General features: G+C 42.5%; 1 protein-coding gene and 1 long non-coding RNA gene across 2 annotated transcripts in view; one reads left to right on the top strand and one right to left on the bottom strand.

The window, feature by feature from the left end:
- LOC138667056 (uncharacterized) overlaps positions 1–10,397 on the top strand; it is a 37,753-nt gene extending 27,356 nt beyond the window's left edge. Inside the window, exon 5 of the long non-coding RNA XR_011318592.1 lies at positions 9,858–10,397. This is a non-coding gene — a long non-coding RNA (uncharacterized lncRNA). The remainder of the gene's footprint in view (positions 1–9,857) is intronic.
- A 503-nt stretch (positions 10,398–10,900) lies between these two features.
- LOC138667021 (gastrula zinc finger protein XlCGF57.1-like) overlaps positions 10,901–21,988 on the bottom strand; it is a 31,798-nt gene continuing 20,710 nt past the window's right edge. Inside the window, exon 7 of the mRNA XM_069755264.1 lies at positions 10,901–12,737. Coding sequence (XP_069611365.1) covers positions 11,533–12,737 — 1,205 coding nt within the window. The 3' untranslated portion in view covers positions 10,901–11,532. The remainder of the gene's footprint in view (positions 12,738–21,988) is intronic.

Here is a 21,988-nt window from a genome sequence, read left to right as displayed (position 1 = left end):
TCCGATGCCGACTCCCCTGCTTTGATGCAGGGCTCCGCGGTGAGCCCGCACCAAAGCCGGGACATGTCAGCTGTTTTGAACAGCTGACATGTGCCCGTAATAGGCGCGGGCAGAATCGCGATCTGCCCGCACCTATTAACTAGTTAAATGCCGCTGTCAAACGCAGACAGCGGCATTTAACTACCGCTTCCGGCCGGGCGGCCGGAAATGACGTCATCGCCGACCCCCGTCACATGTCCGGGGGTCGGCGATGCGTCTCCATTGTAGCCATAGAGGTCCTTGAGACCTCTATGGTTACTGATTGCCCGTCGCTGTGAGCGCCACCCTGTGGTCGGCGCTCACAGCACACGTGCAATTCTGCTACATAGCAGCGATCAGCAGATCGCTGCTATGTAGCAGAGCCGATCGTGCTGTCCCTGCTTCTAGCCTCCCATGGAGGCTATTGAAGCATGGCAAAAGTAAAAAAAAAAAGTTTAAAAAAATGTGAAAAAAATAAAAAAAACATAAAAGTTTAAATCACCCCCCTTTCGCCCCAATCAAAATAAATCAATAAAAAAAATATCAAATCTACGCATATTTGGTATCGCCGCGCTCAGAATTGCCCGATCTATCAAATAAAAAAAAGTATTAACCTGATCGCTAAACAGCGTAGCGGGAAAAAAACTCGAAACGCCAGAATTACGTTTTTTTGGTCGCCGCGACATTGCATTAAAATGCAATAACGGGCGATCAAAAGAACGTATCTGCACCGAAATGCTATCATTAAAAACGTCATCTCGGCACGCAAAAAATAAGCCCTCAACCGACCCCAGATCACGAAAAATGGAGACGCTACGAGTATCGGAAAATGGCGCAATTTTTTTTTTTTTTTTTTTAGCAAAGTTTGGAATTTTTTTTCACCACTTAGATAAAAAATAACCTAGTCATGTTTGGTGTCTATGAACTCGTAATGACCTGGAGAATCATAATGGCAGGTCATTTTTAGCATTTAGTGAACCTAGCAAAAAAGCCAAACAAAAAACCAATGTGGGATTGCACTTTTTTTGCAATTTCACCGCACTTGGAATTTTTTTCCCGTTTTCTAGTACACGACATGCTAAAACCAATGATGTCGTTCAAAAGTACAACTCGTCCCGCAAAAAATAAGCCCTCACATGGCCAAATTGACGGAAAAATAAAAAAGTTATGGCTCTGGGAAGGAGGGGAGCGAAAAACGAACACGGAAAAACGAAAAATCCCCTGGTCATGAAGGGGTTAATAATGGAGAGGTGTCAATTATGACACCTATCCATTATTAATCCAATTGAAAGAAAGGGTTAAAAAAATACACACACACATTATTAAAAATTATTTTAATGAAATAAAAACAAATGTTGTTGTAATTTTTTATTTAACGCCCAATCCACTCAGTGAAGACCCTCGTTCTGTGACAAAAAAATAAAAATAAACCAACAATATACTTACCTTCCACAGATCTGTAAAGTCCAACGATGTAAATCCTTCTGAAGGGGTTAAAACATTTTGCAGCCAGGAGCTTTGCTAATGCAATGCTACGCCTCGCTGCAAAACCCCGGGGAATGAGTCTAAATATAGATCAATGAGCTATATTTAGCTTCATTTGCGGTGAGGCGCCCTCTGCTGGCTGTTCATAGATCGTGGGAACTTTCCTTGAAAGCATGTGCAGGGTGGAGTTTTAATGTGTGGTCATATCACACACCAGTTTGCGAGCTGGAATTTGCATGCACTTGCTGCAGGAAAGCCAGAGCGGTGGCAGCTATAGCTGACTTGCGGAAATGGGTGCTGAAACGGCGTACCTTGAACAGAAGTTTTGGCACATCTGGGTAGATTTTCAGAAACTGCTGAACTGTCATGTTGAGCACTTGTGACAAGCATAGTATATATGAGCTTGCCAAGCTTCACAGCCAAATTTGTACATCTGTAGTAGGACAACTTTTCTATTTAAAACCAGCAAAATTTCACACAAAGCAGGTTATACAGCATATATGACAATAGTCAATTTTTCAACAACTAAATTTGTAGCAGGCCAATTTTTGTTTTTATTTCAAACCAACGAAATTTTACAAAAACCACGTAAATTTTTGGAACAAAAATATTTTGTGAAATGAACTAGGCCAAACGGTTTTTAAATATTTTAACCCACTGTAATTTTACACATAGCACGTTAAACTGTATGGATGACTAATTGAATCCAGAAAAAAATGTGAATTTTTTTTATTTTAGATACCACCGTAAGGTAACAATAAACGCGTTAAATTGTATGGATGACTAATTGAATCCAGAAAAAAAATTGAACGTAAATATTTTGAGAGTGTAGTTGATATATTCCTACACTCATAAACGTTTTGCAGAAAGTACAAAGCCATAAAAAAAAAATTATGAGGATAATATAGTAATCCTCTTCAGGTAACCGCTCCATCTCCTTCCTTGGGAGGACTGCCTCTACCTATTTCCTGGAGCTGGATTCACTGATGCCTGTGAAGTAAGTGACTCGTCTTCGGCTAGTGCTGAACATGTAGCAATGGGTATCAACCCCCTGGGTCACCTGCACCATTGCCTGCTCCCACATAGAAAGTGGGGAACTCCAAGGACAGTATGATCTCTCGGGGGTGGTAGCCCCATCTCGAGCCACCTCTCCCAGGCCTGTTAATTTCTCAAGAAAGATTCATCCTGTTCCCTTTCTTCTTGGATCACACCCAACACATACCAGCGATGTTGCCTCTACCTTTTGAGGAACATGACCATGGTTCCTGCCATCAGCTCTGCATGATGAACTCAGTCCAGCAACTTAGGGATTAAAGGCAGAAGGTAACAACTCTTTACGGTAATTGTATTCAATTCTCTGTTATCAATGCGGGGTCTTATTGAACAGTCTTTTTTCTTTGACAAAATATATAGGAGCATCGGCTGGTGATGAAGGATATTCTGGATTTATGTCTTTTTACATCAACTAAGGAACTTGCCCCTCAGACCATGTGGGGTCATCACCACAGAACCAGACCCCAATCAGAGGACAATAAAACATTCCTTATATAAGAACTGGTCCAATATTTAACCCCTTAGTGACAGAGCCAATTTGGTACTTAATGACCGAGCCAATTTTTGCAATTCTGACCACTGTCACTTTATGAGGTTATAACTCTGGAACGCTTCAACGGATCCCGCTGATTCTGAGATTGTTTTTTCGTGACATATTGTATTTCATGTTAGTGGTAACATTTCTTCAATATTACTTGCGATTATTTCTGAAAAAAACGGAAATATGGCAAAAAATTTAAAAATTTAGCAATTTTCAAACTTTGTATTTTTATGCCCTTAAATCAGAGAGATATGTCACGAAAAATAGTTAATAAATAACATTTCCCACATGTCTACTTTACATCAGCACAATTTTGGAAACAAAATTTTTTTTTGTTAGGGAGTTATAAGGGTTAAAAGTTCACCAGCAATTTCTCATTTTTACAACACCTTTTTTTTTTTAGGGACCACATCACATTTGAAGTCATTTTGAGGGGTCTATATGATAGAAAATAACGAAGTGTGACACCATTCTAAAAACTACACCCCTCAAGGTGCTCAAAACCACATTCAAAAAGTTTATTAACCCTTTACGTGCTTCACAGGAACTGAAACAATGTGGAAGGAAAAAATGAACATTTAACTTTTTTTTTGCAAACATTTTAATTCAGAACCATTTTTTTATTTTCACAAGTGTAAAAACAGAAATGTAACCATAAATTTTGTTATGCAATTTCTCCTGAATACGCCAATACCCCATATGTGGGGGTAAACTGTTTGGGCGCACCGCAGAGCTTGGAAGTGAAGGAGCGCCGTTTTACTTTTTCAATGTAGAATTGGCAGGAATTGAGATTGGACACCATGTCGCGTTTGGAGAGCCCCTGATGTGCCTAAACAGTGGAAACCCCCCACAAGTGACACCATTTTGGAAACTAGACCCCTTAAGGAACTTATCTAGATGTGTGGTGAGCACTTTGAACCCCCATGTGCTTCACAGAAGTTTATAACGTTGAGCCGTAAAAATAAAAAATCGCATTTTTTCTACAGAAATGATCTTTTTGCCCCCAAATTTTTATTTTCACAAGGGTAACAGGAGAAATTAGACCACAAAAGTTGTAGTGCAATTTCTCCTGAGTACGTTGATACCCAATACAGGTCCTTCTAAAAAAATTAGCATATAGTGTTAAATTTCATTATTTACCATAATGTAATGATTACAATTAAACTTTCATATATTATAGATTCATTATCCACCAACTGAAATTTGTCAGGTCTTTTATTGTTTTAATACTGATGATTTTGGCATACAACTCCTGATAACCCAAAAAACCTGTCTCAATAAATTAGCATATCAAGAAAAGGTTCTCTAAACGACCTATTACCCTAATCTTCTGAATCAACTAATTAACTCTAAACACATGCAAAAGATACCTGAGGCTTTTATAAACTCCCTGCCTGGTTCATTACTCAAAACCCCCATCATGGGTAAGACTAGCGACCTGACAGATGTCAAGAAGGCCATCATTGACACCCTCAAGCAAGAGGGTAAGACCCAGAAAGAAATTTCTCAACAAATAGGCTGTTCCCAGAGTGCTGTATCAAGGCACCTCAATGGTAAGTCTGTTGGAAGGAAACAATGTGGCAGAAAACGCTGTACAACGAGAAGAGGGGACCGGACCCTGAGGAAGATTGTGGAGAAGGACCGATTCCAGACCTTGGGGAACCTGAGGAAGCAGTGGACTGAGTCTGGTGTGGAAACATCCAGAGCCACCGTGCACAGGCGTGTGCAGGAAATGGGCTACAGGTGCCGCATTCCCCAGGTAAAGCCACTTTTGAACCATAAACAGCGGCAGAGGCGCCTGACCTGGGCTACAGAGAAGCAGCACTGAACTGTTGATAAGTGGTCCCAAGTACTTTTTTCTGATGAAAGCAAATTTTGCATGTCATTCGGAAATCAAGGTGCCAGAGTCTGGAGGAAGACTGGGGAGAAAGAAATGCCAAAATGCCTGAAGTCCAGTGTCAAGTACCCACAGTCAGTGATGGTGTGGGGTGCCATGTCAGCTGCTGGTGTTGGTCCACTGTGTTTCATCAAGGGCAGGGTCAATGCAGCTAGCTATCAGGAGATTTTGGAGCACTTCATGCTTCCATCGGCTGAAATGCTTTATGGAGATGAAGATTTCATTTTTCAGCACGACCTGGCACCTGCTCACAGTGCCAAAACCACTGGTATATGGTTTACTGACCATGGTATTACTGTGCTCAATTGGCCTGCCAACTCTCCTGACCTGAACCCCATAGAGAATCTGTGGGATATTGTGAAGAGAAAGTTGAGAGACACAAGACCCAACACTCTGGATGAGCTTAAGGCCGCTATTGAAGCATCCTGGGCCTCCATAACATCTCAGCAGTGTCACAGGCTGATTGCCTCCATGCCACGCCGCATTGAAGCAGTCATTTCTGCCAAAGGATTCCCGACCAAGTATTGAGTGCATAACTGAACATTATTATTTGATGGTTTTTTTGTTTGTTATTAAAAAACACTTTTATTTGATTGGATGGGTGAAATATGCTAATTTATTGAGACAGGTTTTTTGGGTTATCAGGAGTTGTATGCCAAAATCATCAGTATTAAAACAATAAAAGACCTGACAAATTTCAGTTGGTGGATAATGAATCTATAATATATGAAAGTTTAATTGTAATCATTACATTATGGTAAATAATGAAATTTAACACTATATGCTAATTTTTTGAGAAGGACCTGTATGTGGGGGTAAACCACTGTTTGGGCGCACCGCAGAGCTTGGAAGAGAAGGAGTGCCGTTTTACTTTTTCAATGTAGAATTGTCTGGAATTGAGATCGTACGCCATGTCGCGTTTGGAGAGCCCCTGATGTGCCTAAACAGTGAAAACCCCCACAAGTGACCCCATTTTGGAAACTAGACCCCCCAAGGAACTTATCTAGATGTGTGGTGAGAACTTTGAATGCCCAAGTGCTTCACAGAAGTTTACAATGCAGAGTCGTGAAAATAAAAAATATTTTTTTCCACAAAAAAGATATTGTAGCCCCCAAGTTTTCATTTTCACAAGGGTAACAGGAGAAATTGGACCGCAATAGTTGTTGTCCAATTTATCCCGAGTACACTGATGTGCCATATGTGGGGGTAAACCACTGTTTGGACGCACGGCAGAGCTCGGAAGGGAAGGAGCGCCGTTTTGGAATGCAGACTTTGATCGAATGGTCTGTGGGCGTTATGTTGCGATTGCAGAGCCCCTGATGTACCTAAACAGTAGTAACCCCCCACAAGTGACCCCATTTTGGAAACTAGACCCCCCAAGGAACTTATCTAGATGTGTGGTGAGAACTTTGAATGCCCAAGTGCTTCACAGAAGATTAGAATGCAGAGTTGTGAAAATAAAAAAAATATTTTTTTTTCCACAAATAAGATTTTGTAGCCCAAGTTTTTATTTTCACAAGGGTAACAGGAGAAATTGGACCCCAAAAGTTGTTCTCCAATTTATCCCGAGTATGCTGATGCCCCATATGTGGGGGTAACCCACTGTTTGGGTGCACGGCAGAGCTCAGAAGGGAGGGAGCACCATTTGACTTTTTGAGCGCAAAATTGGCTGTCGTGTTTGGAGACCCCCTGATGTACCTAAACAGTGGAAACCCTCCCAATTCTAGCTCCAACCCTAACCCCAACACACCCTTAACCCTAATCCCAACCCGATCCATAATCCTAATCACTAACCCTAACGATAATCACAACCCTTACCCAAAAACAACCCTAATGTCAACCCTAACCATAACCCTAATCAAAACCCTAAATCCAACACACCCCTAATCCTAATCTCAAACCTAACCCTAATCCCAATACACCCCTAATCACAACCCTAACCTTAACCCTAATCCCAAACCTAACCCTAATCCCAAGCGTAACCCTAATGCCAACCCTAACCCTAATACCAACCCTAATCCAAACCCTAATCCCAACTCTAACCCTAACTTTAGCCCCAACCCTAGCCCTACCTTTAGCCCCAACCCTAAGGCTACTTTCACACTTGCGTCGTTTGGCATCCGTCGCAATCCATCGTTTTGGACAAAAAACGGATCCTGCAAATGTGCCCGCAGGATGCGTTTTTTGCCCATAGACTTGTATTGCCGATGGATCGTGACGGATGGCCACACGTCGCGTCCATCGTGCACTGGATCAGTTGTGTTTTGACGGACCATCGGCACAAAAGACGTTCAATGTAACTTTTTTTGTACGTCGCGTCCGCCATTTCTGACCGCGCATGCGTGGCCGTAAAACTACAAAAACTTGAAAAACTACATCCGCTGCCCACGTTGTGCACAATTTTCACAACGTGCGTCGGTATGTCGGGCTGACACGTTGCGACGGCCCCGTACCGACATAAGTGTGAAAGAAGCCTAACCCTAAATTTAGCCCCAACCCTAACCCTAAATTTAACCCTAACCCTAGGCCTTACCCTAACCCTAATTTTAGCCCCAACTGCTCTTCTCCTGCCGGCCGGCAGATGGCGATAGATGGCGGGCGCACTGCGCATGCGCAATACTACTATTGGATTAATAATGGATAGGTGTCATAATTGACGCCTCTCCATTATTACTTTGGCTTAATGTCACCTTACAATAGCAAGGTGGCATTAACCCTTCATTACCTCATATCCCACCGCTACACGGGAATGGGAAGTGAGTGGCCAAGTGCCAGAATAGGCGCATCTTCCAGATGTGCCTTTTCCGGGGTGGCTGGGGGCAGGTGTTTTTAGCCAGGGGGGGCCAATAACCGTGGACCCTCTCCAGGCTATTAATATCTGCCCTCAGTCACTGGCTTTACTACTCTGGCGGAGAAAATTGCGCGGGAGCCCACGCCAATTTTTTCCGCAATTTAACCCTTTAATTTAATAGCTAGAACGGCCAAATTTTGCATATACACACTACTAACAGTAGTGTGGAATATGCAAAAAAAATGGGGATATGAGATGGTTTACTGTATGTAAACCATGTCTCATATCATGTCGGGTTTAGGAAGGAGATAGCAAAAGCCGGTAATTGAATTACCGGCTTTAAAGCTATCTAGCGCTGTATGAAGTAATAATATATATATACATATATGTGTCTCACTGACATATATATATATATATATATACCTATTCTATGTGCACACATTTATTCTACTTATTCTAATGTAAGCTGTCAGTGTGATTTTACTGTACACCGCACTGAATTGCCGGCTTTTCTCTCTAACACCGCTGCGTATTTATCGCAAGTCACACTGCTGGTCCGTGTGTAATCCATATTTTTGGGGCTTCCATAGACTTTCTTTGGCATTTTTTTTGCGCAATACGGTGACAAACGCAGCATGCTGCGATTTTCTACGGCCCTAGAAAGCCGTATAATACTGATCAGTAAAATACGGCAGATAGGAGCAGGGGCATAGAGAATAATTGGGACGTTTGTTAGGCGTGTTTTACAGACGTATTTTATGCGCTCATACGTCCGTAAAACTCGCTAGTGTGACGCCGGCCTTAGAAGAATAGTTCGTAGAGATGGCTAGAACACATGCTATGGAAAAGCTGATAGCCCTAACACAAGAAGAGACTATTACAACCACTACTAAATATTTTCACTTGGAATCCTTCCCATATTTTCCACTCTACCAAACTATCCTAAGCTGCCTTATAGTTTGTCTCTTGTTTGCAATCCCATAGACCAACAAATTGTAGACTACTTTCCCATCAATTTATATCTTTACACACTGATTGCCATCCAATCTACTCTATAAAGTGATGGATCTCCTTTTCTTTTTTTACTCCTTACTTCCCATCCTTGAAGTGTCTTGCTTATCCATATACTACATCAGCTTCTTGATATGTGTCACGATTATCCCTTGTTCATATGCCTTGATGCTTTAAGTATAAAGGTTTAAACTGTGGCACAACTGTTGCTGGTGTACAAGTAGGGTCCCAAACCGTAATCCAATTGTAAATAATATGTTCTTCCTGTCAGTGCACGCACAGAATTTCTGATCCCGGAATGCACACTACATCTGAACCGCAGAGCGATACACTTCCTGCATCCGGAATGCACGGCTGCATCATATACGGTACAAAAGACAAAAAACTGACTGGCACATCCAGACTAGTGTGAATAGGTGCATACCATGAGGAGCTACCTCAATATACAATATAAATAAAAAGGTTGCACTCTATCATGCTAAAGCATGTCAATTTTGAACATGTGAAATTGGAATAGCAATATCACTTTGTAGGATTAGGAAAAAATATGAGACGCTTAGCATAAAATTTGGCGAAATATTATGTGCCCATCAGCCATTGTCAAGGTGGTCCTCCAAAGCCATATTGCTATTCAAATTTCACATATTCCAAATTAACATGCTTTAACATGATAGAGTGCAACCTTTTTATGTGCATCACTTCCGGTCACGACGTCACACACCGGTAACACCACAACTCTGCCCCAAACATATATACCCGGCGTGACAACCACTATATCCACGACTAGCGGTGGACGCCGCGTCTGGATTCAGTTTCCAGTATCTCATCATGCTATGATGGGTACTTAATTCGATTGTTTGCCAGCTAGATATCAACACTTACTATACACCTGACTACAGGCAAAAAGGAGTTAAATTCACGGTGGATCCCGATTTTACTAGGCCAGTCACAACAGCAATGCACCTACGGGTAGGCACTTCCATACTTTAGTCCTGTACTCTTATTTTGGACAACACAGACATTATATGGTTAGCAACATACATGTGCTGTTTTTCCCATAGGACAGGCCAGCAAGAGACTCTTGGAGTCCTGTGACAAAATTCTATACTACCACCTATCAAGCAGTCAGGTAAGTCTTTTTCCTTCCCTCTTTCCCCTACCCCTTTTTTTGTTCAGGAACGTTATGGAATAGTCACTATATATTTCTTGCCCCCTGACTGAGGGGTGTTATACTATTTGACAAATAATAATTAATGTTCTCTGCATATATACCTATATTGAATATGCGACTGATGATAAGTCTATTGAAGTATATACTTTATTTTTTTGTTTCTATCTTTACTGTAGTACACTGAGGAAGGTCGTAGGGACCGAAATGTCGGTTGTACTATTTACTGTAGACTGCAATAAAAAATGTTCTACGCATCATTTAATTGAGTGCCAAGTTTACCGTATTTTTCGGATAATAAGATGCACCGGACCATAAGACGCACCCCAAATTTGGGTTGAAAATTGCAGAAAAAAGGATTTTTTATAAGATGGGGGTCCGTCTTATTGTCCGAATTTAAGGTATCTTACCTGAGGGCTGGCGGTGGCAGAGCAGGGTCACAGGAGGCATGGTGTTGGCAGAGGTGGGGTGATGCTCAGGCGTGGTGGGCGGTACGGCAGGCACCTGAGCAGGGTCCCTTCCTGCTTACGTGGGCGACACCACGGCCTGGTGTCCATGGGGGGGTTGCGGCAGTGCTGTGGCGGCGGCAGAGGAGCGGTCACCTCCTCAAGTGAGGGCCCGGTATCCAAGGCGAGCAGCAGTGCCGGGTTAATCACCGGTTTCTCCGTGGCAGAGGCCATCTTCCTGAGGCCACGCATGCGAAGATTGAGTGCTCTGCTTCCCGGGGCTTTAGGAAAATGGCCCCGGGAGGCCGCACTTGCGCAGATGGAGATCGCGGCGGCCATTTTCCTGAGGCCGAGATCTCAATCTGCGAACTCGGCTTCAGGAAAATGGCCGCCGCGATCTCAATCTACGCACGCACAGCCTCCTGCGGCCATTTTTCTGAAGTCCCGGGAAGCAGAGAACTCAATCTGTGCATGCGCAGCTTCAGGAAGATGGCTGCCACTGAGAGAGCCGTGATTCACCCGGCTCTGCTGCTCGCCTTGGATACCGGGCCTCGGCATCACCTCACCTGTGGAAGGGACCCTACTCACGCCATACCGCTCACCGCGCCTCATCATCCCCCATTTTCCTCACAATTTTTCGGGTGAAAAAGTGCGTCTTATAGTCCGAAAAATATGGTATTTACAATTTGATACTTTATGTAATGAAGTCTATATATCGTTTTTTTCTGTTCTTCCTCTTCCAGACTTTCATTTTCTGTTTATTGTTACATAATGCTGTTACAAAATCAATAACACTTTGAATTTGAAAAAAAAGAAAATGGCTAACTTCCTGTGTGTGTTTTTAGATGTGCAACAAGATTTGCTTTCTGATTAAAACATTTCCCACATTCTGAACATGAAAATGACTTTGCCCCTGTGTGTATATTCTGATGTCTAACAAGTACTGATTTTATTCTAAAACATTTCCCACATTCTGAACATGAAAAAGGCTTCTCACCTGTGTGAATTCTCTGATGTGTTAGAAGTTTGAATTTCTCACTATAATGTATCCCACATTCTGAACATGAAAATGGTTTCTCCCCTGTGTGAATTCTCTGATGATTAACAAGTACAGATTTTTTACTATAACATTTTCCACATTCTGAACATGAAAATGGCTTCTCTCCTGTGTGAATTCTCTGATGTGCAACAAGATTTGATTTGATTAAAACATTTCCCACATTCTGAACATGAAAATGGCTTCTCACTTGTGTGATTTTTCAGATGTGCAACAAGATTTGTTTTCTGATTAAAACATTTCCCACATTCTGAACATGAAAATGGCTTCTCACCTGTGTGATTTTTCAGATGTGCAACAAGATTTGTTTTCTGATTAAAACATTTCCCACATTCTGAACATGAAAATGGCTTCTCACCTGTGTGATTTTTCAGATGTGCAACAAGATTTGTTCTCTGATTAAAACATTTCCCACATTCTGAACATGAAAATGGCTTCTCCCCTGTGTGAATTCTGTGATGTGTTACAAGTCTTGATTTTGTTGCAAAACAGTTTCCACATTCTGAACATGAAAATGGTTTCTCCCCTGTGTGAATTCTCTGATGTATAACAAGGTGTTGTTTCATTGTAAAACATTTACCACATGCTGAACATGAAAATGGTTTCTCCCCTGTGTGAATTCTCTGATGATTAAAAAGTACAGATTTTTTGCTATAACATTTTTCACATTCTGAACATGAAAATGGCTTTTCCCCTGTGTGATTCTTCAAATGTGCAACAAGATTTGTTTTCTGATTATAATGTTTCCCACATTCTGAACATGAAAATGGCTTCTCACCTGTGTGATTTTTCAGATGTGCAACAAGATTTGATTTCTGACTAAAACATTTCCCACATTCTGAACATGAAAATGGTTTCTCCCCTGTGTGAATTCTCTGATGTCTAACTAGGTGTTGTTTCATTGTAAAACATTTCCCACATGATGAACATGAAAATGGTTTCTCCCCTGTGTGACTTTTTTGATGTCTTACAAGCATTGATTTGTGTGTAAAACATTTTCCACATTCCAAACATGAATATGGTTTCTCTCTTAGGTCAGCAATTTCATGTTCAGCAGCCTTTCTGTGACTTTTGTTTTGCATATTTGTCTTTGACAGAGCAGAGAAAAGGACCTGATGAAAAGTATCAGATGACAGTTTTTTTCTGATAAAGTCTTGAGGTGTATCTGAAATAATGACATGTTCTTCATAAGTATCGGGCTTCACACCAAAATTATCTACTGAAAAATCTGACAGTATCAGATGTCTCTCTGTGCTCCTGGTACAGTCACCTGGAATGAATACAAATTATTTTATTATTTGTCAGTAACATTGCAATCATATTACTATTCAGAATCATATATTTTATAGCATTTTTCAAGCAAACTGTAATACAATTAACTTGACAGACTAAAACATTCTCTGACAGGTACAAGCACCCGACTACAGAGCAGAGCACATTGGAGTAGACTGAACATGTACACAAGTCATGGCTTTTGATAAAAAGTTGTGTTTTGTATATATATATATATATATATATATATTTATTAATGTAACTAAACAATGGATTCAAGAAAGGAGAACACGTCCTACATATTCTTATATATGTCATACAAGCCATTAGAAACATTGGCTGAATATGGGAACACTGGAAAATCTGAAAAGGTGTTTGCAGCAGTGTCCTCTGCAAACATAGTTCTCCATCCCTGGTTCTTTTGTAGATAGCTTAGCCTTACACTGGTGCTTGAAAGTTTGTGATGAAAATGTGTGCAAACTGTAAAGCACTGCAGAATATGTTAGCATTATATAAAAATAAAGATTATTATTATTATTATTGTGAATGCTTCAAAAATGTTTTTATTTCTGAAGGTTTAATTTTGCTCTCCCATGGGCTCTGGTGTAGTGTTATGACACAAGACGCCGGAGTCCAATTAATGCTGGCATCACTGTCTCCGTCTTTGGACAAATCGAACGTGAAGAGGAAGTCCGAGATGAGCTGCAGCCCGGACTACTTCTTCATGTTCAATTTGTACGAAGGCGGAGACAGTGACACCAGCGCTGATTGGGCACTGTTGTCACAAGTCACAACACCGCATGAAAGCCCCAGGTAGAGCGACTGCTGACACTGCAGGAACGGTGCGGGCACGGGAGGTGAGCATAAGCTTTATTATTTTATCCAGGGCAAGAAAGGGGTATGAGAAGTTGTCCATTACTTCTTTAATATTGTCTCCCCGGTACCCTTTGTTATTTATATATATTATTACTTTTTATTTATTTACTGCACTATCTGCTCATTTTTTTTATATACGAAGACCTGGTTGAAAGGCTACATCCAGGGCCGCCATCAGGGCATTACTGCCCTTACTGCTGTATGGGGCCCCGCTCTTGTGCTTCTACTCATTGGGCCCCAAGTGCTGTGCGCTGCGGGCCTGCGATGCACCCATCAGCACACATGTCGGCACCAGGGCCAGGAGCTTTCTGTGAGCTGCGCACGGCCGTCTGACCTTGGCGGCTGTGCAGCTCCCGCTCCCTCCATGTTCTCTGTATTTCCGGTCAGGTGACAGCGCGTATGCAAAGATGTCATTTTGTATGCGCTGACATGGACCGGACACTGGAAGCAAAGCTGCACTGCTGGGGAGTGACTGTGAGGTAAGTATGTAAAATGTTTTTTGTTTTCTTTATAAAATGAATTCAATGGGTGAGGGGTTGAGGGTAACTGCAAGTGATGAAGTGGGGAGTGTAAGGGGGACTGCACACGATATAGTGGGGGGAGTGGGGCTGCACATGATGAAGTGGGGGTGTTAGGGGAGCTGCACAGAAAGGGGGACTGGGGCTGCACATGATAAGGTGGGGAATAAGGGGGACTGCACATGATGAAGTGGGGGGTGAGGGGGACTGCACACGAAGTGGGGAAAGGGGACTGCACATGATGAAGTGGGGCCATTTGATGCATAAAGAGTTCATCCATATCTTCAGATTGCACAGGCGGCCTGTAGTAAATGCCTACAATTATGTCCTTTCCATTGTTCTCTCCTTGTATTCTTACCCAAACAGTTTCCACAGAACTCCCAGTCTCTGAAGCTTCAATCTCTGTGCAGATATACGCTTTTCTAACATACAATGCAACATCTCCTCCTCGTTTATCAAGTCTGTATCTTGCAAATAAGTTGCATCCTTCAAGCCTTGTATTCCAATCATGTGTATCGTCCCACCAAGTTTCAGTGATGCCAATGACATCATATTTCTTTTCCTGCGTTAGTAGTTCCAATTCTCCTTGTTTGTTGGCCATGTCTTGTGCATTCGTATAGAAACATTTTAGTTTGTGATTGGTTTCTCTTTCTCTAATATTTTTATTATTTAGATTTTTTTGTCTTTGTTCTTCATTGAATGATAAATTATCAATTTTTATTGTTATATATTACAGGGGTCTCCCATTATATTTACATACCTGATGTAAGCTATATTAATACAGGCAGCATCTTATGAATCTTGAACATGGACAAACTAGGAAGGAACGGGGAGAGCAACTGTTGAGTGGGAACGCCACATCTCTTATATCTAGGGTGCCAACCTCTGCAGCTAGGCAGTACCAGCCTAGGTATTGATCTAAGGTGCCACAGGTTATTATTTTGATGTTGCCTTGGGACTTTTATACAACTCAGTATCTCTGACCTAGATATGCTACCTACAGGTCTTTTGAATTTATATATTGCATTATCTTGTACACATCTACACCATTGATTAATAGTATTTGTCAGCTGTAGGTCATCCAGATATACTATCCTGTTTAGGTCTACTGGATTTATATATCACAGTATTTTGGACAGATATACATAATTGAAAATCTATTTATATTAAAAGAATTTAATAAACTATTTCAAGGGTATACCCATACCTCCCAACTTTTGAAGAAGGGAAAGAGGGACAGAGGCATATTTTAGACCACACCCCTGACCACACCCATTTCACAACTAGTCACACCCACGTCCATGCTCCAACCATACATATTTAGCACTGCTAATCACACTTTTTCATAAATAATTATAAAAAGAAAAAAAAATGTATTTATAAGTAATGAATTAAAGTACATGCTATGCCCCCACTACTCAGTTTATATTCTGTGCCCACTCACTTTTCAACCCCCCATACTGTCTCCTCACACTATTCTCCTCCCTCTGTACATATACCCTGTACACTATATATAAAACTACTACTCCCAGCATGCTATGTCAGTAATCTGTGGTAAAACTACTACTCCCAGCATGCTATGTCAGTAATCTGTGGTAAAGCTACTACTCCCAGCGTGCTGTGCTTGTAATACATGATAAAACTACTACTCCCAGCATGCTATGTCAGTAATCTGTGGTAAAACTACTACTCCCAGCATGCTAGGTCAGTAATCTGTGGTAAAGCTACTACTCCCAGCGTGCTGTGCTTGTAATACATGATACAACTACTACTCCCAGCATGCTATGTCAGTAATCTGTGGTAAAACTACTACTTCCAGCATACTAGGTCAGTAATCTGTGGTAAAGCTACTACTCCCAGCATGCTGTGCTTGTAATCCATGATAAATCTACTACTCCTAGCATGCTGTGTCAGTGACACATGATAGAACGACTACTCCTAGCATGGTAAAAACTACTGAGTAGTAGTTTTACCATGCTGCAAGAAGTAGTTTTATCATGGATTACAAGCAAAGGATGCGGAGAGTAGTAGTTTTACAACAGATTATTGACACTGCATGCTGGGAGTAGTAGTTTTACCATAGATTACTGACACTGCATTCTGGGAGTGGTAGTTTTACCACAGATTACAGACACTGCATGCTACGCTAGTAATCTGTGATAAAACGACACTGATGTTTACACCACGTGACCCCGGATACGGACACACACCTCACTCCAGGTTGTAAGCTTCTTCATTTCAGGACGGAGCGTGTCAGCAGTGGCTCCGGTAAATACACAGCACCCCCGGTAAGAGACAGACGCCACAGGACAGGCAGACCGGGCAGCGTGTGAGGAGAATGAAAACTCCTCATTAGTGATTCCGAGCTCCTACAGCTTCCAGATGCGGCAAAAATAGGTGAGTGATGTCACTAGAGGGGGCGGGGTTCAGGTTCCTGACTAGACAAGCTCTAGCAGTCATGTGACCCATGTGTTTGTGCGCTGCTTCTGTAGTTTCTCCTGAGACTGGTACAACCTCAGTGAGGTGCTAGAAAAGTAAGATTCTAGCCGGGACAGCGGGACAGAGTCTCAAAATCGGGACTGTCTCACTGGATCCGGGACGGTTGGGAAGTCTGGGTATACATGGTCACCTTGTCTAATCCACCCTTACTCGTATAAATAGTGGTTAAAAAAAATCATTGCACTGAATCGATACGTCAAAGACACGTGTGTATACCATTTTTGTGCGTAAAGACATAAACCTCAGAAAGAGTGCTCAGCGCACCACACTTCAGAATGTGAATGTAGCTTTAGGTCTCAATAAATTAGGTTTTTGGTCATGCTTGAATGACTTTGTGCTACATCCATTTTTAGTATATGTAGCAATTATTGCAATCTTTGTCATTCGTTTTTTTTCTCACATGAAAAAATTGTGAGAGCCAGTGTCAGTCAGGGCCGGAGGGGCGGTTACAGGGCCGCTATGTATAGTCAGAGTGGTGACTGAACCAGAGGCGCCCCCACATCCATGACTGAAATCGAATGCTGGCTGGGAGGATAAAGGTCATTTTTTCCCACTGCATTCGGTTACGTGCAGGCGCCAGGCAGCATAATAACGCTGATAACCTGCAGATTAACAGTATATCTGCAGGTTTACAGCATTATTTTTGGTGACAGGTTCCCTTTAATTTTGCCTTCACTGAAAGATCATTTATTTCCTTTCCTTGTTGAAAAAATGGAAATGGATTACGGAATCTTAACCTTTCACGCCACAGCTCATTTTCATTTTTTCTTCCCATAACATTTTTATTTTTATCCATTCAGAGAAAGAAAGCAGTAAAAGGCAGCACTCACCGATGCATCATGAGAGGTAACTTTTATTAGATAGTCTGACTGACCCGTGGGAGCACCAGGAGGGCGCGAAACGGCCGTCGTCAGGCTTGCCGCACTTTATACATCTGTACTCCCGGCCGTGATGTCTTTTACGTAATCTAATAAGTTACCTCTCATGATGGATCGGTGAGTGCTGCCTTTTCCTGCTTTCTTTCTCTGAATGGACTTGGATATGTATCGTGGCTAGAGCACCTAAGATCCGGCGGTCAGACTCCCATCGCAGGTGAGCAGGCGTGCGTTGTTTCCTTTGAGCGGTGGTGCTGTCAGCTGTTTTTTCTTCCAGATTGACATTTTTATTTTTATGCCAATATAGCCTGTCATGATAATGGGAATATGCCATGTTTGAGTATCACCCTAAAAGTTTCATGGCTTCCAGACACATGCTGTGGGCCTTCCGACCCCCCTCTTCCCACTCTGCCTGTGTGTGATTCCTAAACCCCTCATTTCACCCCATCCTCAAGAATTTACATGGTTCTATGCTGCGGGCAGACCAGTCTCCCTACCCTACTCATTCCCCAACCCACCTGGTACTGGTTAAAACTGGTACAGAAGCATGGGCTTCTATTGTTCTTTCAAGGTTATATATATTGGCACTGATCAGGGCTAGAGATATAAGAAATATATATTCCGGATGTCCATCGAAGGATCTATAACTTCCTGAAACCGCTAGAAGATAAACCCAACGAGTGCAAAGTGTGGGTTTCTCCGTAAGCAGTTCATGCAAGTATGCCGTGTTTACACTTAAAAGAATCACCCCGACGCGGTGCACCTCGTGATCCTGGTGTATTTCGTATACAAGATTCATACAGCGAGCTAGGTAGAAAAATGGTTGCCATAACACTAAGTAAAAGGGGAGGTTTCAGCCTCTGAGTAAGGTCAGCACAGGGGGAGTGCCTTGGGTTTAGGTTAGCAAATAAGGGAAGTGTGCAGTCTTGACATGTCTTTGTCTGAGGTCTAGCTGCTATACAGAGGTCCAATGCATCTAGATGTGTACCTCCCAGCACATGGTCGGCCATGAGGTAAGTTGACATAAAGAAATGTAAGTGTTCTTTTTCACCTTTAATCCCATTTTATTTGTAATTGTATTGTACATATGATAATTGTCTTCTTTATAATATCTTTTTATACCTCTGTAAACACTGCCTACCTTTTTTGGAGTAAAATATAAAATTAATAGCTTGTCTCTCCTTGTTCTATAACGAACTGTCGCATCCTCTGAAGTGAATTACGCTACTAATCTTGGTTGGCTCCAGACCCATTAATAAGCAAGAAATCAGAGCAGGTGGCAGCATAATTTGTCCTGTGCAATTGGGAGTCATTGCAGCGACCGGAGGCGTTGATAATTATTGTTCCCGCCTAAGTGGGAGTAGTTACATCGCCCTCGCTGCAGCATGCCCAATAGCCAGTACATAGCAGGCAGCCTTGCTGGCAACTAATTACCCTAGGTGCACTACCCTGACTGACCTGAGGGTAAAGGGGCCACCAGGGAGCTGCAAGTTCCAAACCGGAACTGGGAAGTGGGATATAGATAAATCCCCTTGAGAAAGAACCACGGGAAACCAAACAACCCCCGGTTCATGACAAATTGGTGTGAGTGGTGGGGATGATAAAGGTATCCTCTCCGTGAACCCTGACATGTTGGTGGCAGCACGGTGGGATTCCTGACATAGCCGTATGAGGGATTGTTTTTTGCGGGACGAGTTGCATATTTGAACAACACCATTGGTTTTACCATACAGTGTACAGGAAAATTGGGAAAAAATTCCAAGTGCGGTGAAATTGCAAAAAAAAAAGGGCAATTCCACAATTGTTTTTGTCATGTTCACTGAATGCTAAAGCTGACCTACAATTTAGATGCTCCAGGTCATTATAAGTGCCTAGATACCACGTATAGGTTCTTTTTATTTAAGTAATGAAAAGAAAATCCAAAGTTTGTAAAAAAAAAACAAAAAAAAAAACCACACAACACAAATTCGTCATTTTCCGAGACCTCTGTAGTGTCTCCATATATCGGGATCTGGCGCCGGGTGAGGGCTTATTATTTTGTGCGCCGAGCTGACGTTTTTATTTATACCAATTTGGTGAAGATACGATCATTTGATCATCCGTTAATGCAATGTTGCAGAGACCAAAAGAAAACATAATTCTGGCTTTTTTATTTTTTTTCTCGTTACGTCGTTTATCGATCAGATTAAATCGGATTAAGTCATTTTATATATTGATAGATTTGGCGATTCTGAAAGCGGCGATACCAAATGTGTGTATTTTTTTATCTATTTTTCATTGTTTTATTTTGAATGGGGGGCAATTTAAACTTTTACATTTTTAAAATCTTTTTTTTAATTTACAATTTCTTCAATAGTCTCCATGGGAGACTAGAAGCTGCAATCATCTGATCGCTTGTGCTACACAGCGCAAGGCTTCAGCTCACTTGCTATGAGTGACAATCACTGGGATCTCCTGCAGACCCCGGATTGTCATGGCAACCCATCGGCGACCCGCAGTCATGTGACACGGGTGCCGATGGGCTGGATTAGAGATGATCTGACAGCGGCATTTAATAGGTTAACAACCACAGGAGGATCGCAATTCCCCCGTGGCTTTTAGGGGCACATGTCAGCTGTTCAAATCAGCTGACGTGCAGGGAACGATGTGGGCTCAGCGCCGGAGCCCACCTCAAAGGGGGAGACCCGACATGCGACGTACATGGGTGGCGCATGTCATGAAGGGGTTGATAAACCATGTTTTACTTAAACTACATTTTAAGAGTACCGCAACCGAATGAGTAGAAACTTTACAATTCGTGCAGAAGCATGGGCACAAATCACAAGGCACACATGTGACTGCCACGGGGAAACCGCATGTCTTGGGTAAAAGCGACTACAGAAGCGAAAGCAGACAATGTAGAGAAGCAGATAAAGAAACTGGGGCAGGCTAATCTCCAGCAGCAACAGCTATGGCAGCAGCACCACAGACAGCAGATGGAACTCCTAGCCAAAGCGATCCGTGGCACAGCAACTGCCCCACCTACAAGTTAGGCTGCCGTCACACTAGCACTATTTGGTCAGTACTTTACATCAGTATTTGCAAGCCAAAACCAGGACTGGGTGATAAATGCAGAAGTTGTGCATATGTTTCTATTATACTTTTCCTCTGAATGTTCCACTCCTGGTTTTGGTTTACAAATACTGATGTAAAATACTGACCAAATACTGCTAGTGTGACGGCAGCCTTAATGTGATGATTCAGACGTGAGGAAGACTGTAAGGAAGGTCTTGAAAAAGTTGACCCCCTAGTGATGAAAACAAGGTGTTCATGACGGTTTTCAGAACTAGAGAAATTGCCTGCCGAGCAGTGCATGGAGGTTTTGGCACCATATCTAGTGGAGAAACTACAGAAGGCCTATAATGACCTAGCCTTGCAGGGTGCAAAAGAGTATGCCAAGTTGAAAATGGAGATTTTGGCATGCTTAGGGTTGACTGACTGCTAACTCGCAACAGTTTGAACTTGATGGGGCCTGGTCTTTATTCAACCAATTTGACTAAGTAACAGGTGCACCAAAAGGCCAACCATAGTAAGAAACCTCCCCGGTCCCAACTGTTCGACCTCCTACACTCAGTTCAAAAGTGGTTGCCACCAGAAACTTCTTCCCCAGCACAGATGGTAGAGACGGTTACCATGGACAGGTTCATACACTCCCTTCCAAGGCCAGTGCAGTCCTGTGTTGCCAAGGGAGATCCCCAAAATGCTGATGACCTGGGGGGCCTGGTGGAAAGGTACCAGGGGGTCGAGAGTTTCTTGGAGAAGCAAGGGGTCTGAAAACCTCCATACTGGGATTCCCAAAGGGGGGTTGATACTCAAACGAAGGGAACTAGGGCCACAAGTGGGGGCATCCAAGAGCCCAGGAGGTCCTGTATTGTTGCCATAGGCCCCATCTGATTATGTGATTTTTTGGAGGTGTCACACCCTGGGTCACATATTGCACCAAGGACCACTGCTCGTATGCATATCCTGCATGTAGTTTTCACTCCAGCAGTGAACGGAGTAGCAATGACTGTTCTGTTGAACTCAGGAAGTTTGCTAAACCTAATAAGGACCACACTGCCTCATCGGCTGATTCCTGGGATGTACAATCGGTCAGCAAGGAAGAGACAGTTCAGTCTTGGGGATCGGACACTAGTGCAGGTAAACAGTGAAGCATAAAGTTTGGCGACGTCCACTATAAAGTCCATCAACCAGTGACAGTGACGCCCGATCAAGTGTACCATGTCAACCTGATGAAGCCACTGTGAGAAAGAGAGGCCGTGGAAACTCCGTGTTTGGTGGCTAAGAGCGAAGCCGACATGGAAGATGTCATGTGCCCAAAAGTAGCCCTACCGAGCATTACTTCATCGTAACAGATACCTATATGCAAAGTTACTGGGCTGTAATTACGTCATAGAACATGAAGTCTTCAAACCTCGCCAAGAGGTAATCAGGAAGGAGGT

The sequence above is a fragment of the Ranitomeya imitator genome, chromosome 2, assembly GCF_032444005.1.
Source record: "Ranitomeya imitator isolate aRanImi1 chromosome 2, aRanImi1.pri, whole genome shotgun sequence".
Taxonomy (NCBI): domain Eukaryota; kingdom Metazoa; phylum Chordata; class Amphibia; order Anura; family Dendrobatidae; genus Ranitomeya; species Ranitomeya imitator.
This window is presented reverse-complemented; position numbering and strand designations above follow the sequence as displayed.